Raw genomic sequence first — 27,840 nt, 5'->3', positions numbered from 1 at the left:
GATTACCTGCATAACTTCAGGCTCTGGGACAGACACTGAGGGAACACTTCTTTTTACCACATCTGCATAAGACACTGTGGCTGTCTCTCCATCATGCTGTGTTTGTACAGTTAGCTGGGGTTTAGTCTGGATTACCTGCATAACTCCAGGCTCTGGGACAGACACTGAGGGAACACTTCTCTTTACCACATCTGCATAAGACACTGTGGCTGTCTGAACACTGCTCTGCACTTCTGTGCTGGGAAAAGCTGAAACACACACCTTTACCTGCTCACTGCTCTGAGAAACATTCACCTGTTCTTTCTGCTTTTGCCATCTAAGCTTCTGGGACTGCGACCTTTGACTTTTTCTTGGCATTTTGCTGAAGTACAATCTGGAGCTTATATGTGGTTATACACAAATATAAACAAAACTGAACCTTGAAACACAGAAAAACTTATAACTCCTTAAGTTACTGTTAAATCTGAGAAATGTACTATTATACTATAAAATGTTTTTATGAATATATGAATAGATGTTAAAAAGCTGATTTGTACTCCAAACTCAAAATAAAGGAAATTCAAAGTTCTCTGGAAACAATTTGGTCCGTTTTATTGTACCTCTTTTAGAAACGGGGTTTCTTCAGCTGGATGTTCTGCAGCAGTCAGGAAACAGGAAGTCTGGGTCCTCAGGCACTTCTCGATGACAATACTGACTGAATACTTACACTGAGTGACAAAATGGGTTTGTCCTTAAATAATAATACTATAAACTTGCAGTCAAATGTTATAGCCAATGAAACAGACTAACAGACTGGATCTGATTTATTATTTATCTGAATGTATGTATTACAAAATAACCAGATTATCTTATTACAAATAAACTTATAAAAAGGTGATATTTTATACAATTGATCAAAGTAAGCCAAACTAGCAGTCCAAACTAAAGTCTAATGCAAAATTAAAATGACAAATGTAGGGCTGTGTAAGTAGTTTCTACTATAAGTTCTACTGTACTGTAATTCTACTACTGTATATTCAACTTGTAATTTAAAGCAAAATGACTGAATGTGAGAGAGCTTAATGACAGGAAAGAAAGAGCAGTGAGAGCAGAGATCTCTCAGAATTCTGTAACAGATAGATCAAGTTCTGGTAACTTGGATTTCTGAAAATTGGATTCTGAAAGGATTCTCAAAACTTGGATTCTCAAATTAGATAGAGCAGTAGAGATAGAGGGATACAAGATGGAATGGCTTTCAAATTAGATAGAGCAGTAGGGATAGAGGGATACAAGATAGAATGGCTTTCAAATTAGATAGAGCAGTAGGGATAGAGGGATACAAGATAGAATGGCTTTCAAATTAGATAGAGCAGTAGGGATAGAGGGATACAAGATAGAATGGCTTTCAAATTAGATAGAGCAGTAGGGATAGAGGGATACAAGATAGAATGGCTTTCAAATTAGATAGAGTTGGGAGAGTGATAGGATAGACAGAATTGCTTATAATGATAGAGAGAGAGAGGATCTTCTGCAGCAGGTCACCTGTAAGACACAAAAGGCATGGAATTAGTCATATTTCCAACATGCTTGGATTTACCATATTCTTCAGACTATATGGCACACCTAAAATCCTGTCATTATCTCAAAAACATACAATGTGCCTAGCGTATCGATTCTGGTTATGCTTACTGACCTCAAACGGGATTTCTGTGGTACACAGCGCTCAAAATTCTGTCAAATATTTTAGTAAGACTTCGTAAGCTACAAAGCTGCGCTGCTTGATGTATTGTCAGAGCATTATGGCTACCATAGTCAGGACCCTCGCAGAGTAATTCGTACGGTGCTTCAACATAACATTATGGTGTGTGTACAAGGACCTGGCACGTGCTAAGAGACATGCTTAAGAAGCAGATTTCAAACTGATCAACCCATGAAGAGTTTGATGGATTTGTGGATGAGGAATGAACTGAAAAAGTGAGTGTATTGTTCTGTATTTTATGTGTTACAACTGAACAGTGTTGAGAGTTGTTTGTGAATGACTTGAATAAAGTTTGACTTATCTGACTGTTTGTTTGGCTTAATCTGCCTTAAAAACAGGCTTGTTTATTGACATTATGCCTTATAATCTCAAAAATACAATACATGTAGGGCTTTAAATACTAAAGACTTCTACAGTAAATTATTGGACTGAACAGAATGACAATGTTTAACAAATGATGGTGGAACTGTTATAAGGACATTTTTACATTCTATTAAAACAATAAACTAAGTCTATAAACTCAAACTAAGACGTGCTGCTACAGTAACTTACTGTAAATATTAAATGGTCCAACAAAACCAACACACTGAGGTTACAGCAGACAGTTTCAGGTCACTCTGTATGAATTTTGGCAAAATGAGAAATTTGGAGACAGCTAGTTTCTACACAGCAGTTTCTACATATTTCAGTCACATTTGGGGCATGTTTGATACACAGCAATAAGCACTACACTAAATCTATAATAAACTTATCATAGCTGATATAAAGGCCTAATTAGCAAAATTTAGTATGATGATCATTTCTTTGTAGATCATTTCATGATAAAAAGAACAGAAGTGAGTGCTGTATCTGAGCTGTTGCATGTAAGATCTTTGCTGGAGATTCCCACATTTCTTAAACAAACAAACAAACAAACATGACTTTCAGACACAGTTCATCTTTTGTAAATTAGGCCAGGATTATTTTCAAAAAACAGCCTTGATAAAAATATCAGGCCACTATAAAATGTCTTATGTTTATGTTTTCATCCCACCTATATTTTGCAAGTCATTATGACAAATTACAAAAAGCAGTTTTTAGGCAGTGATTTAAGGGAAGAAGCTTTTGAAATCCACCATGCCCTACCACCAGTGGTCTCAAACTCTGGTCCTTAAGGCCTGGTGTCCAGAAACTTTTCTATGTGTCCCTGTTGCAACACACCTGAATAACATTAGTAGGTCATTAGCAAAACTCTACAGAACGTGACTGCATGCTGAGGTGGTAATTCAGCCATTTGATTCATGTTATAGCAGCTCATGAGTGAATGAACATGATGCAATGAAAGTACTTTTAGAAGTACATTTTTCCAAACACTTAAATTACTTAAATTTGAACAGTCTTCGGGGATGCCACTTCAACACAGTCAAATTCTATACTCTCACTAATGACCTACAAATGTTATTCAGGTGTTTTGTAACAGGGACACGTGGAAAAGCTTCAGGACACCGGCCCTTGAAGAGTGGAGTTTGAGACCCCTGCCCTATGTGAATATTTAATTGTCCCTAAACTGCTAGTCGTGAGCTGCTCTAATGTGAAACAAACACATATAGTTCTGTAAAGGTTTACAAAGAGATTTCTAAGGATCTGGAGACCCCATAAAACAAAAACGCTCCCAGATATTGTAGCTGAACAGGCAAAAACAAGTTGCCTAATAATATCTCGATGATAACCAAGAGCTGTGCTGACTAACTGCACTAAACTGAATCATCTATAGTGAGAGAAAAACACCAGCATTAAAGTCAAACATGGTGCTGTTACTGTGATGTCCCAGAGTTCCTTTACTACTTCAGGACCTACATCAACTCATCAGGTCCTGGGCTTAAGTTTAATCACACTTAGGATCTGAAGCACACAAGCAAGTCCAATTGAATGAATGAAACAAAACACTTGGTGTAAACGAATCAGTCTGGACTTTAATGAAATTAAGATACTTGGTATGACTTGAAAACCCTATCCATCCATCCATCCATCCATTCGCTTCCGCTTATCCTTTTCAGGGGGCACTGGAGCCTATCCCACCTGTCATAGGGCGAGAGGCAGGGTACACCCTGGACAGGTCGCCAGTCTGTCGCAGGGCCAACACACAGGGACAGACAACCATTCGCACTCACATTCATTCGCAGATACACACCTAGTGACAATTTGGATTATTCAATTAACCTATCCCCACAAGCTGCATGTCTTTGGACGGTGGGAGGAAGCCGGAGTACCCGGAGGGAACCCACGCAAACACCGGGAGAACATGCAAACTCCACACAGAAAGACCCCGGCCTGATGTTGGAATTAAACTCAGGACCTTCTTGCTGTGCGGCAACAGTGCTAACCACCGTGGTACTTGGTATGACTTGAAAACCCTATATTGGGCCTTAATTAAGACTTTTTTCTTTTCTTTTTTTGCCTGTCCTGTTTGGATCTAATTAAGACAATTCTGAAATTATAGTGGACCAAAATCAACCAGTGATGTAAACCAGTCATTACCAGTTACTGTAAATGCTTGATGGTAATTGTTGCTATCAGGGCATCCACAGCTGGGTATTAGAGACCAATATGTTTTTACATTAGACCAGGTTGTTCTGGTTCAAAAATGAAATCATCACTTTAAAACTGCTTTTTGTATTTATCCAGGTCATCCTTGTTAGATGATTTGAAACATGTGAAAAAAAGCATAAACAAAATAAATCTGCAAGGAAGAAAGACCTTTCTCAGCACTGTACTGCAGACAAAACCTATACTTACCAGACTTGCGACGATCAGATCAGTATCCTAGAGAAAGGAAACAACACATCAGATCACTGTTTAATGACTTACACTGTTGAACCTCTTCACACACAATCCAATTTACTGTGACATGAAATAACTAGTAAGATCCTCAATTTCTTCAAGCCTTTATGAACTCACTGTAGTCTAAAGAGGACAAACTTTAGTTACAGAGTCTCACATGGTGATAACATGTGTAATAAAGGCATGCATACTACAGAAGTGCAAAGAAGAGGCACCAATATTTGTTGGTACAGATTATGGCTTTTTAGCTCCATCATTTTCTATCACAAGTCAGTGCTTAATAAAGTGTGAAAAAACCACAACTGTTAGAATCAACGGAAAACCTCATTAGGTTTTAGTTCTGATCTGAATATGTAAATCCTAAAATACATGTAAATTCTGACATGTTATAGTAACAACAGTGGCACGCCATTTTTGCAATTAATTTCTTAAAAATTATAATAAAAAGTCCTTCCATTGTACCTGTTGGCAGGAATCTTTTTGTATTTTGCAATATTTCCCTTTTATATATAATTTTCAAACACATTGTATCAAGCAACTTATTAAGAAACTGATTTAAACTTAGTGTACATAAATTACACACAGGCTTTAACATACACAACATTGCCTACTCACAACTCTGGTTCTCTTAGTCTTTTATTATTGCTTAAATGTTTAACCTACCACTTCTGTTCACTCAGGCAAAAATACTTCTATAGTGGTCTGACTTTAATGTAATACATAAGCAGAATATGAGTGAAGATATAAATCAACAACTGTGGTGCTCTTAAGTGTTTAAGCTACCACTTACACTAACTCACCTAAAATGCGTTCATAGTTATGTCTGCTAGGTAAATCCATAAACAAACGGAGAACATGAACAACTGTATAAAAACAGTTGTTTGTGTTCAAACATAAAAATCAGACACAAATGGCCTGTTAAACTTCAGGGACAGTCAGAGGTCATGTGTGGGGCCTTTGCTGCTACAAGGTATAAATTCTGACCATTTGTTTTTGCCCATCAGTAAATGGTAATGTCACAAAAACCAAACTACGTTAGGTAAGTTGCTAAACATGTTACACAGTGACAATGTCATATTACTGCAGTTACAATTGCTGCTTACTTACCAGCAAAGGCAAAACCGAAGTTCTGTTTCACTCTGTAACAAAAGAACAAAAATACAGAATCAGACAACTGAAATCAGCATCAGAGTCAATACTGCATCACAATCTGTAGTGGGAAAAAAATCTGTTAAATTCTTTGTTTACAACAGCTTTACTATAAACACCCCATCTTCTCTTTCTGCACCTTATTAAAGATTTCTGTCTTTATTAAGGTGATGTGTCGTTTTATCCATCTGCAATTCCACAGAAATTCCTCATGAACGTAAAGCTCTAATACTTTGGTGCTATTACATAACACAGCAGATACCACAAGCAATGATTTGCTCGCACTGCACACTTGATCAAATGATAACATCACAGTTTCAAAGCGTGCAACAATCACAAATAATACTTGATACTATAAATGCTTGATGGTAGTTCTTCGTATCAGGGCTTCCACAGCTGGGTATTAGAGACCAGCATGTTCTCACATTAGAACAGATAGCTCTGGTTTGGTTTTCTCTGCTTCATACGTGAAATCATCACTTTAAAATGCTTTTTTGTATTTATTCATATCATCCCTGTTAGATGATTTGAAACATGTGACAAAAAAGCATGAACAAAATAAATCTGCAAGGAAGAAAGACTTTTCCCAGCACTGTACCTCAGAATAAATGAACTCACTTTAGTCTAAAGAGGGCAACATTTAATTGCAGAGTCTCAAATGGCCTTAACATGTGTAATAAAAACAATAATTACTACAGAAATGCTTTGATAAGCCTTTAAAATTAGACATAAATGGCCTATTAAACTTCAGGGACATTTTTAGGGACACTCAGAGATCTAGTGGGGGGGGGGGGGGGGGGGGGGGGGGGGGGGGGGGCTTTACTGCTTATAAATCCTAAATGTGTTTTTGCCCATGAGCAAATGGCAAGATATCACAAAAAGCCAAACTATTGTATGTAAATTGCTAAAAATGTTACACAATCCCAATTTCATATTGCTTCAGTTACAATCACTGTTTACTTACCAGCAAAGGCAAAACCAAGCTTTATTTCACTCTGTGTAACAAAAGACAAAGAACAAAAATACAGGATCAGAAAACTCAAATCAGCATCAATACTGCATCACTCTCTGTTGTCAAAAAGATTCACTAAACTTCTTTGTTTACTACAGCTGGAATACAAACAACAACTCTCCTCTGTTTTCTTTGGTCTACATCTCATTTAAGATTGCAAAACACTCATACATGAAAAACTGCACGACATATTTTTAAGGCTTTAATATTTGAGGTGGTCTGCATTCAAATTCTACTTCCTAAAATATTACCAACTGCACATAGTATCATAGTAAATATGCTGTAGTTTTAAAATAAATATCTATGTACCATACTAATAACAATATACTGCCATATTTTATTTATGTGAAGGTGGGCTGTTGTTTATTTCATTAATTTCCCACAAAGTGAGAATTTAAACTGTGCTGCAGATTTAGGTTGGCACAAACAAGCCTTTGTTAAACAGTTCTTAAAAATTAAAGTCTACATATTAGGAGTTCTTATTATTCTTGGGCTATGTCCACACGTACACAGGTACTTTTGAAAATGGAGATTTTTCTATGCGTTTGCACCTTTCGTCCACACTTAAACGGCGTTTTCGGTCACTGAAAAACTAAAAACGCTTGCCAGAATATTTTCGAAAACTCCGTTTTTGCATTTATGTGTGGACAGGGAAACGGAGAAAACGCAGCGCCTTTTTTGACGTCACACTGTGCGCCACGTTATTGTTTCGGTGAAATGCATTTCTACAATACGGTTACTGTTAATTGTTCTCTCTGCAGTGTTTAAATGCTTACATATGCGCACACAGTTACTGTCCCCCCACAGATATGACTCGGTTCTGCTTCTATGCCCCATCTTTGTTTACCATTTCCCACCGAGGCTTCTAGACTTCTGATTGGCCAACATTTCTACACGGTTAGGAATATAGCGCCACCTGCTGCTTTGGCATGTTCCTAGCAGCGTTCTCCTTCATTTCTGCATTTATGTGTGGACGGGATTGTTTTTTAAAACAGAAACGGAAAATCTCCGTTTTCAAAAATACCCGTGTATGTGGGGACATAGCCTATGTTTAATCCTCAGTTTCTCCCCCCCTCCTTTGTCTTAATTAACCCACAAGACCTGCACACACGTGACTCTTTTTCTCCCGTGTTCGGTCAGAGGCGGTAAAATGGCTCCTTTGATCTTGCCGACAGCTGACACTGAATCTAAGATGGCGGTTCGTTAAAAACTTTACAGCATAAAGAATGAGGCTGTTTTAACCAACTGATTTGTGAAGAGAACTAACTGCACCTTATGTAACAGACTGACAAACACACCAAATGTAATTAATAAAACAACACAATAACCGTGGTTCACAGTCAAATTTTCATTTCACACTGGGCTCAAAGGAGCGCTAGGCATTAGCATCGGGTTGTTAGCTCATCAAACACTCCTTTTACATACAAAAATGACAAAGTTTCACTAAGAAAAAGCAACCACCGTGTTACTCTAATATGAGTTATACCTCGGTTGGCTTTATAAATCACTAAAAGAACTCGTTAAATCGCACAAACAGACTATAAACATTTAGGAGAGAAGAGGAGAAGCAGAGCAGCAGCACTCACCCAGAGCGGACTCAGCGAAGTGTGCGGAAAGGCGGATGTCCGGCAGTCAGGTAAAAGATGAGGCGTTCATGGGTAATAGGAAATTCCAGTATTACACACAATGGGCATTGTAAACATCAAAAATGTAGGTGATTTTAAATATTCTATACAATATTTATTTGCTACAGAAAAAAACTCGCAGAACTTTAAATCTATAACTTGAATAAATATTATTAGAAGGCTCTACTCCTGAACACCAACACCAAAGAGCTGAGTTCACCAGACCTGAAAAAAAAAACAACAACAACCAGTCCAGGACAGTCAGTCTGCAAAGATGTTTTAAAGACAAATATATATATATATAAACATTATCCATTAAGGATTCCCCTCAAAACAAATGACTATAATTTCCTAACCGTAAGGGCTAGAACGGTCACTGCACCGTTTTGTTCAGAAGAGATGGGGGAATCTTCAAGTGTTGACAATTTATCATTAAAATGTGAATTTTTAGAGATATATGACATGGATGACTTGTTGACTTAGAAGCCACGAATTCCCCAATATGCAAATAGTATGATTAAGCATAAATACTACATTTAGTAGAAATACTATGTTTTAGCACAAATAGTATAAAAAGCAGAAATACTGTAATTTAGCAGAAATACTATATTAGGCACAAATTCTATGAAAAGCAGAAATAGTATGATTTAGCAGAATAGTAATATATAGAAATAGTATGATTAAGCATAAATACTACATTTAGTAGAAATACTATGTTTTAGCACAAATCCTATAAAAAGCAGAAATACTATAATTTAGCAGAAATACTATATTAAAATTAAAAATGCAAAAGACAATAAATGTCCCTAAGGACCTCTGAAGGTTAAACACAAATCCTATAAAAAGCAGAAATACTATATTAGGCACAAACAGTATAAAAAGCAGAAATACTATAATTTAGCAGAAATACTATGTTAGGCACAAATAGTATAAAAAGCAGAAATACAATTATATAGCAGAAATGCTGTATTTAGAAAGAAAAATATAACATAGTAGAAATAGTATGATTTGGCAGAAATACTATATTTAGCACATATACTGTAACATGACAGAAATTCCTCCAATTAGTAGTAATACTTTAACATAACACAAATGTTATGATTTGGCACAAAAATCATGATTTGGCAAAAATACTATGATTTAGCAGAAATACTATGATTGAGCAGAAGTACTAAGATGTAGTAAAAGTACTTTGATTGAACAGAAATACAATTATGGAGGAGTAATACTTTAAAATGGGAGAAATATTGATACACACACACACATACACAGAGCCTAAAGGGAAGAGTATTTGTGCCATGGAGTGTTAACAAGAATGTGAGGTCCATATTATCAAAAGCTGGTAAAATCATAAAAGTTTGCAGAATTGTAATAAATGATGAATATGAATTACTGGTCTGTGACAGTGTATTAATTTGTAGGGAAAAAAAACATGTTGACCAAGGTGGAATCGAACCCACGATCTTTGGCTTGCAGAGCCGTGTCATTACCAACTGCGCCACTGGGAAAGAGAGCGGCCGCTTTGGAAAAACAGGCTGATGAGGAGTCAGAATTAGATCGCGGTGAGAGGCGAAAAACACCGTTTTTTGGAGTTACAAAACGTTGTGTAACTCAAAAACTAGGTGGACTAGAAGCATAATTCTTCTACTGGCTGAATCAGCGGACTTTGGTGTACTTTGACTGCGATTTTCATTGCTCTCTGTACATCTGTCGCTGAGATATGACGAGAGAGGAAACGGGAGACCTCAGATATGATTGGCTGGCTGGGAGGCCGTGCAGGCTGTGATCTGTATACTTGAATGTCTGAGTCCTCACAGAGGATTGGCTGCCTGGGGACCTGGCAGAAATATATAGAAATAGTATGATTAAGCATAAATTCTATAAAAAGCAGAAATAGTATATTAAGCACAAATCCTATAAAAAGCAGAAATAGTATATTAAGCACAAATCCTATAAAAAGCAGAACTAGTATATTAAGCAGAAATCTTATGAAATAGCAGAAATTGTATGATTTAGCACAATAGTAATAAGTTAAACAGAAAAATTGGAAAAGCAAAATGGACAGCTGAAAAAATGCTGAACATGCTGAGGGTCCCTCAAATATACTTGTTAAATGAAAAAATCAGCAAAAAAATGCACAGGGAGAGAGAAGTAAGTTTCTAGGTCAGCCTGGGAGCTGCTGAATTTGAATCCACCAATCAGAGAGCCTGTGTACTTTTTCCCGCCAAAACAGGTGCCTCTTTTTACACACGCAGCACAGAGAGGCACAGGATTATTGCAGCCTATTTCTCATAGTGAGGACTCCCCTCAAACAAATGACCATAATTTCCAAACCGTAGGGGCTAGAGCGGTCATTCTTACACCGTTTTGTTCAGAAGAGATGGGGGAATCTTCCAGTGTTTACAATTTATCATTAAAATATGAATTATTAAAGATATTTGACTTCTAATGCACCATAACTGAGTAGAGCGAAGCAAAAACTGCCTTGACTTGCCCTCAAACAACGCTTTGTGACTTGAAATCTATTTGGAGTATCGATATCATTCTTTCACCGTAAGAGACAGCAGGCTTTGGTGAACAATCATGGAAATTTTCAGGTCTCTGTGGAAATCCAACAAAAAGTTATGACGAGAGAAAAAACTGGTTCATTTCCACAGTTTGAAATCTGAAGAAATCTGAGCGAAGGACGAATTTCCTACCCTCAAACAAGTCCAACTCATTTCAGAACGGTAATAGGTGAGAAAGAAATTCTTGAATTGTGAGCGTCAGGGGTGTCTGAAGATATTCGGGGACAAGCCTCATGTCTTAACTTTGCTTTGTTAAGGAGATATGACGATTCGAATATGCCTCTCATTACAGAAATCCAGCGGTGATTTTGAACAAGCTCTCCATTCACTTTATATGGAGAGTTTTCTGACATTGTGTTGGTCTGAGGAGATTTGCGAAAATTCTATAAATCCCACAACAATGATAGTGACATTTCCTGAAAGCCAGCAAAAATACCTACGTTTTGATGTATAATTTGTGGAAGTTGAGTGAAAATTGAGCAAGTAGCAAACAGTTGTTCGGACATGAAGAGAAGACTGCAAAACCTTCAGTGACACACTGGAAGCCAAGAGCATAGCAACCATAACAACGCATGTATTTTGTGAAAAATCACAATTTTGCAACTCAAAACTTTAAGAGGCATAAAAGTAAAACAGTAGAAGATTTGAAAAAGCTGAATCATACCTGAATAGCCCAATAATTTGTGAACATTTTAAAATTTGAATGGTTGTTCTAGGTGAAAATATGAGGAAGTAGTTAAGTTTCAAAAACAAGCAAATTTTAGCAGAATTGCAGAAATTTGAATGGTTGTTCTAGGTGAAAATATGAGGAAGTAGTTAAGTTTCAAAAACAAGCAAATTTTAGCAGAATTGCAGAAGTTTCCCATTCATTTCAATGGGACAAATTAAAGGAAAAAAGCTTAATATTTTAAAAAGTATAATAGCAAAAAATACCAAAAGTCATAGCGCACATTAGCAGAAATAGCAGAATAGTTTAAAATTTGAACGGTGAAAATCGGCTGAAAATTGTGGAAGTAGTTAAGTGCCAAAAAGTGTACGGAAGCAACTAGAATAATAAAGAATAAAGAGAAACAGGAACTCAATAGTGTGGATGCTTAAAGCATCCACACAATAAAGAATAAAGAGAAACAGGAACTCAATAGTGTGGATGCTTAAAGCATCCACACAATAACTTCAGTTTGTATGAATTTAGTAGCAGGAAATTAGAGGTCATTCAGGTCCCATCCAGGACATGCCTGCAGTTTACCTAATTGATGTGTGTCATCTGGCTTCATGGATCAATAAAGCTGGATTTCATCTGCATAGCAATGAAAATATTTGCTATGCCTTTGAATGATAGTGTGTAAAGGAAGCAGTTGTACAGAAACAGAACTGGTCCTAGCACAGAACATTTTTGAGTTTTTGGCCTCCACGGGTGTGGAACTAACTTATTGTCCACCCTTTCTGTTCAGGTTGTGGCTATAAAGGTGGAGCAGGTCATCTACCAATTGTTAGGTTGATAGTTTGATCCCAGGCAAACTATTCTTGGGCAAGATACTAAAAATGAGTTGCACGTGAATATAAACTAACATACCCATTGTAGTATAACCAGGTCCTTAACTCAAATTAAATCAGTATATTGATCAATTTTCTTTTCTTTATCACCGCTCCTCTTCCCCGCTGTTTTTCTTTCCCTCCCTCTCATTCTTTCTCCCTTTCCTTTCCCCCAGTCATGTCTTCCCTGTATGTAACAAGTGAAAATAAAATAAAATAAATAAACAATAAAAACAAAGGTCAATCAAATGGACCAATACGGCAAGGCCAGGATGGTCCACTTGGTAAAGTAAATCTGTTGGGCGTCTTTTTTGGCCTTCAGACAATAATTCTGATGGCAAAAGAACCAAATGGGACAGGCGGCAAAAATAAATAAATAAATAAAAATTTATCAATTATAAAACTGTTTACTCGCAGGGACTTAGAAGAGAGAGACTTACTGTTTATTGTTGGTGTATTATTTAATGCAGTTCAGGGTATTATATTTTTTTGTTTTGTGTTGTAGAAAATGTGTAATATGTATTTTACACAATGTTAGAGTTTGTATTGTTGATTGTTATTTATGCTTAGAAATATTTAACCATAGATGCTTAGAGGTGTATAATCAATTGTGTAGTGATAAGTTGTGTGATCTTTAACAGGCTACAGAGGCTTGGTGTGTATTCCACACTAGAATGCACACCTACATCCTGGGAGCACGGGAAGAGGTCGCATCTTGTTTTAATTGTTTTATGGTAGGATTAACGTAGCTACGTCTGTTCTAGTCTAAGTGCTTTTCTGTTTAGATGAACTGCTGGACTTCCTCACCGGGGGGGGTCTAGTCTACCCTCTTCCTGACCAAGGATGTTTGACCCTTTGATCAGCAACACACACACACACACACACACACACACACACACACACAGGCAAGGTACTCTTTGTTTGTATGTAGACGTCGTATGTTAATGAACCTATGCATATTCATGTAACCTCAATAAAAGGACAGTGTTACGGGAGGACGGACGAGAGCGACTGGGGTCAAGCGAAGGGACGGCGCTCTGTCCGGTCTCTCCCGTGCACGAGTAACATGAAGAACTTTGCCTATTTGTGTCTTGCTCAGCAGTGTAATTATATTGTCTTCAACGTTCCAGCGGATGGGTTCAAGCTACAAACCTATCACACACCATTCCAACTTTTTCAGAATTGTAGTTGTAGATTTAAATTACAGTTGAGATTTCAAAAGCACTACTGAATGGCTGACACACTGTAGTTCAACACATAGTGAATGACTGGACCGTGGTTTCTTCCTGACTATAGGTAGCACCCTATACAACCTGTCTGATCAATGGTATTTATTGGGACCCCCACACTCCTCGACTCCTCAGGCGACTGGACGCTCAGATGCTCATGAGACCACAAAAATCCTCATCTGCATACAACGAGGGATCACCTAAGCTTCCTCACAAGTAAGAACGCAGCACAGGAAAATCACAAATACAGGCTGGAAATCTTTTTCTACTGAATGAATAAAAGTACTGTGGTGGTAGCTACTGCATCTCAACAGCGATTGCATGTTTATCTTTTAGGGATATTCCTGGCGACTAATTTCTTAGTTGACTAAACAAGAAAAAAAAATTAGACTAACCAACTGGTCTAACACTAAGAAGCACTCAGGTTTGAAGTTACATTTGAAAACCGTTTAATGAAAAACAATAACAAACGCATTTCAAACCAGTTATCACATTCTTCAATAACAAAGAAGAAAAATGTCTTGATGTTCAATCATCCAGGTAAGGAAATCTTAAAAGAAAATCATCTGGAGGTAGCGTTTTCAGTGGGAGAAAGGTTTCGTCAGTCATCCAAGTGACTTCTTCAGTTTCAGCTGACTGACGTGGTGTTTAGAGAAAATATGTCTCAGCTGTTCTAATACTCCTGACAGATGAGAAATCACTAAGGGTTTTTGCTTAGGAAGCAGTTGGTCCACAGTTAATGTGATCAGTGAATTGTGGTATGTCCTGAGATTTGATTTTCACTCAGGTGTCATCCACATACCTTTACCTTTTTATTAGATCCCAGCTGGACTATTGTAACTTCTTATATATTGGAGTTAGTCAGACCTCCCATCCAAGACTGCAGTTGGTCCAGAATGCTGCAGCTCGTCTTCTGATGTGAACTAAAAGACATGAACATATTTCACCAGTGCTTGCCTCTCTCTCTCTCTCTCTTCACTGGCTCCCTGTTCACTTCAGAATTGGTTTTAAAATTTTATTGTTGACCTACTAAGCTCCAAATGGACAGGCTACTGGGTATTTGTCTTACCTGTTGAAGCCTTATCCGACTTCTAGATCTCTTAGTTCAAATGATCTTTTGCTTTTAGCCATACCAAGGTGTAGGCTCGTTCACAGAGGCAATCGAGCATTTGGGTTTGTAGTGCCTAAACTGTGGAATAATGTCCCCCTACAGATGACACATCTAAAACACATTTGTGTTCACTGGCATTTAATACAGTATGACCATTATTTGGTATTAATATTATAAATTATAAGTTATTTGGTACTATTTATTTTGTATTTCTGTTTCTGTTCAGTTCATAAATAAAAATGATAATGAAATGATAATGATACCTGAACCAATGACTTGGTGGTGTTCCAGGGTAGGATAACAGAGCACTCTTTTCCAATTCTTCCATGTAAAAGTTGGCTACAATGGGTAAAACTGGGGAGCCAAAGGCCCACCCATGTTTTAGTCTGTAGTACTAACTATTGTGAAATATGTGGAATGAAGTCAGAGTTCCAAGAGCAAACACACTTGGTCGGTGCTGAGAGGAGTCCTATTGTTGAGGTTGGGGTCATCCTGTAATCTCTTGTGAACTGCCTCCCCTGCTTCAGTGACTGGAACATAAATGAGACAGACGTAACATCACACAAGACTTTTGTATCATTGGAACTAAATAATAAAAATACATTATATATAAATAAAAACCAAATAAAATAAAAAATAAAAATTAAATAAATTAATTAAAAAATGACATCCGGTCAGTAGTATTGTCTTGTTCTAACTGCTTCAGACAATCTATCACCCTCTTCCTTTAGTCACTTCCTGGTCTTGTTTCAAGTATTTTTGTAACCGAGCAGCAAGAAAATTTTCTCATGATAGTTTCTGGTTTAGCAAAACCGTGTACCTACCCTTGTCTGCCAGAAGGATGATAATGTTTTTGTCTTTGATCAGTAATTGTTGATCAATGGTCATGACATTTTGTATATTAATGATCAAGAAACTGACCTCATTGTTCTTCAGTGGTGCTAGTTTTAGTCATTATGCAAATATACTGTTTATAAGGTTGGGGAAACCTGCAATCAGCTGAGACCAAAGAAGTCATGTGGATGAGCGATGAAACATTTTTTGCCACTGAAAACGCTACGTGTAGATGAACTGAATCAACTTTTTGAGATGTTAAATATGAGAATAAATATGAAAACATGTTACTACAAAAGCTGTTCACGTATTACTAAAATATGGCAAAATAACATCTGAAAAACAAACAAAAGCATTGTGATTCATGACTTCTCATGACATCTTCAATAAAATTAACATCTAAAATAATAAAACAAATCATCCAGCCATTTTTTTCTGCTTATCTATAGTTGGCAGAGGCACCCCACTTAACTGAGGAAACATCAAACCTTTCCCAGGCCAGCCAATAGATCTCTTCAGCGTGTCCCGGGTCTGTGCTGGGGCCTCCTCCCTGTAGGACATACCCGTTTGGATCACCTTACCCCACAGCCTGCTATACCCTCATAAGTGTTTTCTTTTCTGTCTTCCTGCAGGCTGCTGGCCATCTGCGACATATCTGCTGACACTGGAGGCTCTATAGAGTTCATGAATGAATGCACCACCATTGATAAGCCTTTCTGCATCTATGACGCTGACCAGCATATTGATCATGACAGGTATAGAGCAAACGGTTCATGATTTGCCTTTGTGCCAGCATCAACTGTGTTTCTGTTTGGATCAGGGTTTCAGAATTGAGGCAACGACTCCAATTTTTACATCAAGCAGCATCTTTTATGATTTCTGTATATTCTTCTGTTCAGCTTTGTTTATTAACATAACTCACCATTCGTATCCTGCTAGACCTTTGTGTGAGGAATGTTGGAGTCATTTTTGACCAGGATAGGTCTTTCAATGCACATATTATCCAAATCTGTAGGACTGTTTACTTGCATTTGGACATGGATAAAACATGCTAACATCCTATCTCAGAGTGATGTAGAAAAACTGGTTCATGCATTTATTACTTGAGTTGGCTTTTAAAAACTCCTTTCTTATTTTATCCTAAAGACCTCATATTTATTTATTTTATTTAATCAGGGATCCCTTGAGATTAACATCAAGGGAGACTTGGCGAGGAAGGCATATTATTACAGTGTTACAAGTTAAAAATCAAATACAACATTAAAACACATAAAACAAAATAATACAAATACAAAGTCTAGTTTATGAATAACAGTCTTCAGTTACAACAGTCTTTATTAGAGCTCTGAATACCCCAGGGAGACAAAGACAAGCAGCTGCTGGCTATTTATATTTTACTCCTGCACAGTTGGTCTGGATCACCAATAATTTCTTTGTACATTGACAATAAAGGGCTATTCAGTTCTGTTCTGTTAAAGTGCTCTGAAGGTTTTTCAATGAACAAGGTGCAAAATAAGAGACCGCAAATCACAGCAGCTGTTTAAAGGGATCTAAAAAAACACGTTGATGGTTTGGAGGAAGTAATTATTGAAGTTAACTCAGAAAGATCAATTGGAGAAAAAGAGTAACTTAACATCAATGATACTAAGAGTAGCTGTAGATAATATTACATCTGTGGGATGATTATTGGTAATTTTTTCTTTAATGATTAAAATTTTATTTGTGAAGAAGTTCATGAAGTCATTACTAGTTAACGTTTGTTACACCCCAGCCCAGGGAAAACCGGCGTGCAACATAAGGAAAATAAAAATAAGGAGAAATGCCCCCACACTCCCTGCTCTCAAGGAAGATGAACCAACAAAAAACAGCTACCACGGATTTCACAACAGCCAGTGTTTTGGCACTGTAAATTGTGCCAAAAGCAAGTCTGGAAATACAATAAACCGGTGCATGCTCAATCTCTGACTGGAAGCGCTAATTCGTCATTCGGCTTTTGTCAGACTAAAGTAACTGTTAAAACTGTTTGAAAAGCTCAGCTATGCAACAAGGAGAGATCGAGAATTTCCTTTTAGTTCTCAGTTTATTTGATATTGACAAAAGTTAGTCAATTTTGTCTGTTCTTCTGTAAAACAAACTAAGATTTATTTTTTGAATTAATATTTTGTTTCTAAGTTGAATTGAAAATTTAGTAGCCTGTTTCGTTTGTTCTATTTTGAAACTTAAACGCTTTAGCGGCTGCCTTTTGTGTAGTTTGCAATATTTGCCTTTATTTATCTGAAAAAGTCTCATGTTCCTTAAGTACATCTACCCTGTTGAACTTATTATGGGAAATAAATATTTAAATCAAAACACGCTGCTGATTATTTCACATTTTACTTGTGAGCAACGGCACATTTAAATCTTACAAATATAGTTATTTGGCTTATATCGTGATAGATATCGTTATCGCCTGAAATGAAAAAAAAAACAAAAAAACATATTGTGATATGAAAAAATCTTATATCGCCCAGCTCTACAGCAGACTGATTTTCTCCAGGCAGATAATTTAGTAGCATTGCAAGAAATCTTCTCCCTTTAGCGCCTTAAAGCAACTGTTGTTGTGATTTGGTGCTAAATAAAATGTAATTGAAATTGAATTTGATTTAGTTTTCAGTCTGAAATATTTTTTAAATTATTAAAAGCATGATTGCATTAGCAAAAACTTAAGGTGTAGCACGTGTGAAATTGTAGATTTGAAGATTTTAAATCGTCCATAAACGATAAACATAGAATTTAAATGCTGTAGACATTTCTTCAAAACTATGGCATTTCAGATCCACTGTGCATCACTGAGCCCTTAGCAAAATACTATTCCTTCTTCACCCCTGTGCATCATTCGTATTCCAGGATTGATTATTTTCGTCTGGATAATTTCCTTATCCCAAGGGTCACCATGTGTAAATACAATGCAATTGTAATTTCTGATCATGCACCAGTGCAGGTTGATATCGCATTTCCAAATGTATCAGCAAGGCAGCGGTTCTGGAAATTTGACTCAGCATTATTGTCAGATGAGGAGTTTTGCAAGTTCATAGTACACCACATCGAGCTTTTTCTAGAAACAAATAACACAGGAGTAGTTGGCTGTCCGACTGCGGTCTGGGGTGTGGGGCCTCCCTGCTGCTGCGGAGTCGGGGCGGTCTGCCTCGCCCCACCGCAGGGAAAAGGGTAACACTACCTGGGTCTGGGTGCAGTTCCCCCCTCCAGGGGCAAGGGTACCTAGACCCGGTTCGTAGAGTACGCTTGGGGAGTGTGATCGTGTGTACAGCGTCTCTTTATGTCTGTCTCCTCGTTGGTTGAGTGTGGAGTAAGTGCATATGAGAGCATGAGGGTGGGAATGGATGTTTGTGTCTGTGTGTGCCTGTATGTCTGTGTCTATATGTCAGGTTGGGTATCAGACGCCACCTCTCTGGGGACATCTCAGGCCCTCCAAGGTTTGGAGGCCTATCTCCACCCACCACCACTTCCCCTGCCAGTGGCGGACTCCCTCAGGTGTCGGTGCGTTGGTGGTTCTTTGTGTCTGGGGGTGGGCGTCCAGGTACACACCGGCTCACTCCTTGGCGGCCGCTTATCGGGGCCTGGAGCCTGGGGCTCGCTCGGGCCACTTCAGAGGTGGGGTGCCCCCGGCCTCTTGGCCTGGGGCTCGGTCACTCAGGCACAGCTGGCTGCCGGCGGAGCTCACGGGCGCGTCACTGCAACTCCCCCTGGCTTCTGCTCCGCGGCTGCTGAGTGAGCCCTCATCTGGGACTCTCCTCAGCTCTTACTGGGACAGTGGCGCGGCTGCCCCTCTGTTGGTCTTCCTTGGTCTCTTGTGTTCTGGGGGCCTCTGGATGTCTGGAGTTTTGATCTCCTCCATACCTGCTTCATACCCTGGAGGACGGGGCTATGGCTCCCCACACTCCCTAGCAGATCGTTACATGGAGAAACCTTTGGAATGCAAGCATGCTGATCCACACAAGTATGCACACAGGTGTACACACGGGTATTCACAGACGCGGACTACAGCTTTCTTGGCTGCTGCCTCAAAGCACATTGTGCGCTGTCTATCTTGCGTGCTGCACAATATCGTTTATTATTTAGTATCTACTGATATCTACTGCTAGCTAGTTTATTGTGATGGTGCTGTTTTTTTTATTATGTTGCTCTTTGTTGTTTGCTTTCTCTTCTGTTTTTTTTCTCCATACAGGTGACCCAGGTGTTTTGTTTTTTTGTTTGTTTGTTTTTTCTTTCTTCCCCCCCTTCTCACCGTCTCTTCTCCCCTTTGGTTTTCTTTCTCTCCCTCTCTTTCTTTCATTCTTTCTCCCTGTCCTATCCCCCAGTCACGTCTGTCCCGTTTGTAGCAACTGAAAATAAAATAAATTCATAATTATATCAAATGGACCAATATGGACCAATATGGCCTTATGCCTTAAGACAACAATTCTGATGGCTAAAGATCCAAACGGGACACAAAAAAAAAAAAAAACGAAAAAAAAAAAAGAAACAAATAACACTCCAGATGTTTCAAAATCTATAATTTGGGAGTCGCTAAAAGCATATCTGCGGGGCCAAATTATTTCTTTTTCGTCTTATAAGACTAAAAAGCGAATGGCTTCGGGAGCTGACGGAGCTCATAGCTAACATTGACACACAATATGCTACCTGTCCAACCGCTGATTTATACAAGCAGAAGGTACTGCTGCAGTGTGAATTTGACACTCTCTCAATTAAAGAAACTGAGAAGCTCCTACCTAGATCAAGACATCATGTATACCAGCATGGTGAAAAAGCAAGTAGATATCTTTCGCATCAGCTTTGTCAATCCGCCACAGCTCAATCTATACCCAACATACAGTTAGACTCCGGTCAGGTGGTAACACACCCTGACGGAATTAATGCTGCTTTCAAGCTATTTTATCAGGATCTCTGGGGTGGCTGTAGCTCAAGTGGCAGAGCAGGTCAGCCACTAATCAGAAGGTCGGTGGTTCGATCCCAGGCTGCCTCCTGGCTGCATGCCAAATATCCTTGGGCAAGATACTAACCCCATGTTTGCCTACTGGTGGTGGTCAGAGGGCCCGGTGGCGCCAGTGTCCGGCAGCCTCGCCTCTGTCAGTGCGCCCCAGGGCAGCTGTGGCTACAACGTAGCTTGCCATCGCCAGTGTGTGAATGTGTGTGTGAATGGGTGAATGACTGAATGTAGTGTGAAGCGCTTTGGGGTCCTTAGGGACTAGAAAAGCGCTATACAAATGCAGGCCATTTACCATTTACCATTTACTTCCCGCACTGATTATTCAGAGGCTGACTTGGTTTCCTTCTTGAGGAACATAGATACTCCCACTATTAACCCAGACCAACGTGAGCTGCTGGAAAGACCTATTACCTCAGCGGAAATATTGCAGGCAGTTAATTCTTTGCAAAATGGCAAGGCACCGGGCCCAGGTGGCTTCTTGTGTGATTTCTATAAACGCTTTGCCGACAAGTTTGTTTCTTTACTGTCTGAGGTTTTTTCAGAAATTCAGGCAACAAGCACATTGCCACAAACTCTGTCCCAAGCCACAATCTCTGTAATACTCAAAAAAGACAAGGATCCTCAAAAATGTGGATCCTATCGCCCCATTAGTCTACTAAATGTGGATTATAAGATCCTCACAAAAGCTCTTGCACTTTGTATTGAGAAGGTAGTACCTTCTATTATACATGAGGACCAAACAGGCTTTATAGTGAACCACCAGTCATATTTCAATATCAGACGGCTGTTAAATATCCTATATTCTGACCATTCAGTTGATCACTAATAGTCTCACTAGATGCCGAGAAGACTTTTGACTGTGTGGATTGGCAATATTTGTTCTCCGTTTTGAAAAAATTTGGCGTCGGTTCTAATTTTATTTCATGGATCAGGACTCTGTACTCAGCACCCCTGTCTTCAGTCCGCACCAATAACACTATTTCAGAATACTTTTCCTTACATAGAGGCACCCGCCAGGGATGCTCCTTAAGCCCCCTGCTATTCAATCTGTCAATAGAGCCGCTGGCGGCAGCATTGAGAACAGACCCCATAATAAGGGGGATCACTAGGGGAAACACTATTCATAAGTGCTCCTTGTATGCAGACGATCTCCTTCTGTATATTACAGATCCGGAGGCATCAATTCCTTCACCTCTGGACCTCATTGGATCCTTTGGCCGCCTGTCTGGTTACAGATTTATGGAAGAAATATAGTATCATCAGAATTCAAGTATTTTTAGACATTGAATTTATAACACTAAACTTTTATCCTCCAAATTTCCCTGCAAAAATATTCACCTGCAAAAATTCACCTGCAAAAATTCACCTGCAAAAGTGATGAGCTTGAATGATCCAAGCCAGAGCAATCAGCACTAGATCGAGTCGAGCGGCTCTCAGCCAATTAAATTATGCTGTTTGATCACATGACACCGTTAGCCAGCAGTGTGTCTCCTAAAAGAGAGCTGTTTAAAGGTGAGTGATTAAGTTTTTCTCCTAAATAGAGATCATTACAGAACGCCTAGTCCTACTTAAAATCCCATTTATTTTTATTTTATTTTATCATCTACTCGAACTAAGGAAAACGTTTGACTAACTCAAAGACAATTTCCACGCCTCCCCTGCCTGTCTGCAGAGGCAGTTTTGAATTTAGGAGCAGCAAGATGGAAGCGGCAAACCCTGGCGATTCTCCGGTAAGTACAGTGGGGCAAAAAAATATTTAGTCAGCCACCGATTGTGCAAGTTCCCCCACCTAAAATGATGACAGAGGTCAGTAATTTGCACCAGAGGTACACTTCAACTGTGAGAGACAGAATGTGGAAAAAAAATCCATGAATCCACATGGTAGGATTTGTAAAGAATTTATTCGTAAATCAGGGTGGAAAATAAGTATTTGGTCAATAACAAAAATACAACTCAATACTTTGTAACATAACCTTTGTTGGCAATAACAGAGGTCAAACGTTTACTATAGGTCTTTACCAGGTTTGCACACACAGTAGCTGGTATTTTGGCCCATTCCTCCATGCAGATCTTCTCGAGAGCAGTGATGTTTTGGGGCTGTCACCGAGCAACACGGACTTTCAACTCCCGCCACAGATTTTCTATGGGGTTGAGGTCTGGAGACTGGCTAGGCCACTCCAGGACTTTCAAATGCTTCTTACGGAGCCACTCCTTTGTTGCCCGGGCGGTGTGTTTTGGATCATTGTCATGTTGGAAGACCCAGCCTCGTTTCATCTTCAAAGTTCTCACTGATGGAAGGAGGTTTTGGCTCAAAATCTCACGATACATGGCCCCATTCATTCTGTCCTTAACACGGATCAGTCGTCCTGTCCCCTTGGCAGAAAAACAGCCCCATAGCATGATGTTTCCACCCCCATGCTTCACAGTAGGTATGGTGTTCTTGGGATGCAACTCAGTATTCTTCTTCCTCCAAACACGACGAGTTGAGTTTATACCAAAAAGTTCTACTTTGGTTTCATCTGACCACATGACATTCTCCCAATCCTCTGCTGTATCATCCATGTGCTCTCTGGCAAACTTCAGACGGGCCTGGACATGCACTGGCTTCAGCAGCGGAACACGTCTGGCACTGCGGGATTTGATTCCCTGCCGTTGTAGTGTGTTACTGATGGTGACCTTTGTTACTTTGGTCCCAGCTCTCTGCAGGTCATTCACCAGCTCCCCCCGTGTGGTTCTGGGATCTTTGCTCACCGTTCTCATGATCATTTTGACCCCACGGGATGAGATCTTGCGTGGAGCCCCAGATCGAGGGAGATTATCAGTGGTCTTGTATGTCTTCCATTTTCTGATGATTGCTCCCACAGTTGATTTTTTTCACACCAAGCTGCTTGCCTATTGTAGATTCACTCTTCCCAGTCTGGTGCAGGTCTACAATACTTTTCCTGGTGTCCTTCGAAAGCTCTTTGGTCTTGGCCATGGCGGAGTTTGGAGTCTGACTGTTTGAGGCTGTGGACAGGTGTCTTTTATACAGATGATGAGTTCAAACAGGTGCCATTCATACAGGTAACGAGTGGGGGACAGAAAAGCTTCTTACAGAAGACGTTACAGGTCTGTGAGAGCCAGAGATTTTCCTTGTTTGAGGTGACCAAATACTTATTTTCCACCCTGATTTACGAATAAATTCTTTACAAATCCTACCATGTGAATTCATGGATTTTTTTTTCACATTCTGTCTCTCACAGTTGAAGTGTACCTCTGGTGCAAATTACTGACCTTTGTCATCATTTTAAGTGGGGGAACTTGCACAATTGGTGGCTGACTAAATACTTTTTTGCCCCACTGTATATTGTTTTTTATCTTCAAGTTTGTCTTTTGAAACGTTAATTTTATTTAAATCCGTTGCTCACGTATAAAGTACACAGACGGGGTCTTTGCTCAACTCGTCTGAGGCGTGTCTCACTAAGCGCTACATGCTAGCATCCTGCTAACCGAGCTACCCTTTACATGCTGTGCTTTGGAAAATAGGATACTCGTTAAAAAAAAAAATACTCCGCAGATATTGATAGATAGATGAACACTGCAAATATAATGTTGTAAACAAGAACGGCCTTTGGTGAAGGGGTAAAATACACCATTAATAAAGCCATAGAGTGAATGGCTGCCATGGTTGCAGAACGGCCTGATTTAATGACAAGAATGGGGAAGAGTGAGGTGAAGTGAACCAAAGCCACAAAACACGGTCAGACAAGGCGGCAAAAGGGCAGTGATCTGTCCGTCAGTATGAAGTTGGTGTGTGCTTTGGTGAACAAAAACTCGAGACCGGTAGGAGGAAGATGGGAGACTCGTGTTTCACTGGAATAGTGGTGAATTAAAACATCCTTTGTTGGGGACATTTAGATGTAAATGCATCCATACAGGTGAGACAGAGGCAGACCAGACAGTGAAGAAAACAAGGCAAACATTAGAAATATTAAAACGGAAATATAGGATTAATATAACATACAATTAGGGAAAATGTAAGGAACACAATGTAAGTGATATTGTAAAGTCATTAAAACAGCATACTCTGATTAAAAGAAACATGTAATTGGGTAGGATAATAATAATATTAAAAAACATGTACAAGATGGGTATGTATACTTGTACCCAGAATTTAACAACTATAAAGTTGTAGCATGTCAGTACCTTACCCCATCCACATCCTGATTGCTCTGGCTTGGGTCTTTCAAGTTCATCACTTTTGCAATTGAATTTTTGCAGGTGGATTTTTTGCAGGTGAATTTTTTGCAGGTGAATTTTTGCAGGTGAATATTTTTGCAGAGAAATTTGGAGGATAAAAATTCAGTGTTATAAATCCAATGTCTAAAAATACTTGAATTCTGATGATACTATATTTCTTCCATACAGATTGAACCTGGCTAAAAGCACACTGTTCCCTATTAACAGTCTGGCGAAGGAAGCTGACTACTCAGCCTTTCAGTTTAGACTGGAACACTCCTCATTCACCTATTTGGGTATTCAAATCACAGACGCTTATCAGGATCTTTTTAAACAAAATTTTATCCCTTTATTAGAGAAAACAAAATCGGATTTGGCACACTGGTCAGTATTACCCATCTCTTGCTGGGCGGGTCAACACGATTAAAATGGTAGTCTTGCCTCGATTCATGTACCTCTTCCAGATGATACCCCTTTTTCTTCCTAAAACCTTTTTCATCCAGTTAGACGGACTCATATCATCTTTTATTTGGGACAAAAAAGTTCCAAGAATCCGTAAATCCTTGTTACAGTGTTCTAAGTCGGAAGGCGGCCTGGCCCTACCAAACTTTATGTATTATTATTGGGCTGCCAATATTGTGAAATTATCCACCTGGATGCGGGGTTTTAGGGAGGGCAGAGGGCCGCCTTGGTCCACTATGGAGCTAGACGGTAATCTCACCATATCCCCTGTTGCAATAATGTGTTCAGGTCTACCAGTCAGTCGCAATGTTCATTTTAAAAATCCTGTGGTTAAGAACTCTCTCAATGTCTGGTTTCAGCGTTCTCCTATTACGTCAAATCATCTTTTTTTTACCAGCTCTGAGCGATGCAGGGTTCAAGGTTTGGTACAGCAGAGGAATTATCTGCTTCTCTGATCTGTTTGTTAAAGGGTCATTTTTATCCTTTGAAGCATTGTCTAAAGATTTTGGAATCCCAAAGACTCACTTTAGATACTTACAAGCGCGTAGCTTTGCAGTTAAACACTTCACTTCTTATCCAAGTCTACCTAATGTCTGTACACTTAAATGGTAAATGGTCTGTATTTGTATAGCGCTTTACTTGGTCCTAAGTACCCCCAAAGCGCTTTACTCTATACACAATCATCCACCCATTCACACACACATTCACTTGAGGATTGTCTGCAATTTCGATCTATTGCTAGAGGTCACATCTCTCAAATATATAGCACATTGCAGCATATAAAGGCAGACTCTGTGTCCAAAGCCATAAATGCCTGGGAGCTGGACTTAAACCTCCAGATCCCAGACGACCTATGGGATCTTAGTGTTAGCAAGATCCATGAATCCTCAATCTGTATACGGCATTGTATAATACAGTTTAAAATTCTTTACCGGGCGTACCTAACCAAAGCTAAACTAGCCAAAATATACAATGCCTCTGATGATAGATGTCCGAGGTGCAAGCAATCACCCGCCGACATTAACCATATGTTCTGGAGCTGCTCTGATTTGAACCGGTTCTGGGAATTAGTTTTTAATATGTGTGTGGGAAAACAATTGATCCTAATCCGATAACAGAAGTCTTGGGTGAGAGAGGTGATGAGGTGCTTGCAGACAGAGTATTTGAGATACAGTTTGAGAGGGTCTCAAAGTAAATACTACAAAACCTGGTCATCCTTTGTTGAATATGTGGAGAAGTTGTCATTTACTGCTTTTATCTGTGTTTGGGGTTTTTTCTCTTTCTTTCTTTAAAGCCACCTACTATCTGTAGCAAGCCAAAAAGAACTGCGCACAATGCAGCCCCCCTTTTATTTATGTATTTATTTTATTCTGTTTTTGTTTGTTTTGTTTTTTGGTGGGTTTTGTTTTTTGGGTTTCACATGGTAGTATTTTTTTGTTTGTGCCCATAGATTATACATTTTTCTGCATCCAACTGGTTTGCCACTGCGTGGCTCAACCGGTTTCACAATGGCAGTGTTTGTAGTCGCAATTCGAGTTATATTTGTCTGTACTTTTGTCATATTGGAAAATCATAAATAAAGTTGTCAAAAAAAAAAAAGACTTGTCTGAGAGCCCAATATAACTGCAAAGGTGAACAGGTAAATAAAGAAAACATCAACAAATTTTGCCTTTCAGTGGTTTTACAATTAAGCAATACACAAGTTGATACAGAAAAATAGCCCTGTTAGTTTCTGTTTTATGTTTCTAAATGTTCCAAAGTTAAAAGTTGACTTCAGTATGTCCAGGGGTTTTTTGCTTCCATATGGAAATGGGCCCACTCAAAAGTATTGTCTTTCTGAAATAAGCAAGGCCTTCCCTGAAAACAGTTTCTTCTGGATGGGAGCATATGTCTCTCTAAAATTGCTACATACATTTCAGCACTAATGTTGCCTTTCCAGATGTGCAACCAATAACAGAATCATGAATGCTTTTAATACAATCTTTACTGCCCATCTTTACTTGTTAATCTACTAAAATTAACATTTTTTATACCCTCCTCATGTTACAGATCTATTGACAGTCAACCTAAATAGACGCAAAGCTGTTTCTTTTTAGTGCTGCTTGCTTTTTCAGCCTTTTGTTGTCCCCTCCTAACTTCTTTGAGACTGCCATCAAATTGTATACGTGCTACTGTTTTTTGTTTTTTTTTGAAAGAGTAAAATGCCTGAATTTTAACATTTGATTTGGTTTTATTTGTGGTCCCGGCAGCGTGGAGGGAAACGGGATTCTCATGTGCTCCATTGACAACCTTCCTGCTCAGCTGCCAATCGAAGCCACAGAGTATTTTGGTGACCGTCTCTTCCCCTACATCTGGGAGATGGTAAGACGTCTGATTTGATGCCACCAATTTTCCAGTGCATTTGGTGGTGTTTTCTGATCAAGTATGGGAGAGGGCTATGACATGTTTCACATAGTGTTTCCTTGTGAATTATATGTCATTACCAGCTACCTTCAGATTCAACCAGACCATTGGACGAAGAAGAATTTAGCCCACAAGTCAGAGATGTAAGTAGT

General features: G+C 39.0%; 1 protein-coding gene across 3 annotated transcripts in view; it reads left to right on the top strand.

Annotated features, from left to right (window-relative positions):
* The window catches only part of aass (aminoadipate-semialdehyde synthase), a 128,884-nt gene that overhangs the window by 83,657 nt on the left and 17,387 nt on the right, over positions 1-27,840 (top strand). For all 3 annotated transcript variants that reach the window (XM_085359525.1, XM_085359526.1, XM_085359527.1), the window contains 4 exons: positions 13,741-13,889; positions 16,251-16,373; positions 27,535-27,646; positions 27,772-27,831. In XM_085359525.1, the coding sequence (XP_085215651.1) occupies positions 13,741-13,889; positions 16,251-16,373; positions 27,535-27,646; positions 27,772-27,831 (444 nt within the window). The remainder of the gene's footprint in view (positions 1-13,740; positions 13,890-16,250; positions 16,374-27,534; positions 27,647-27,771; positions 27,832-27,840) is intronic.

The sequence above is a fragment of the Diplotaxodon limnothrissa genome, linkage group LG7 (assembly GCF_057381915.1).
Source record: "Diplotaxodon limnothrissa isolate DT_005_m linkage group LG7, D_limnothrissa_male_GT1.1, whole genome shotgun sequence".
Classification (NCBI taxonomy): Eukaryota; Metazoa; Chordata; class Actinopteri; order Cichliformes; family Cichlidae; genus Diplotaxodon; species Diplotaxodon limnothrissa.
Note: the sequence above shows the minus strand (reverse complement) of the source record. Positions and strands in the feature narration are given on the sequence as shown.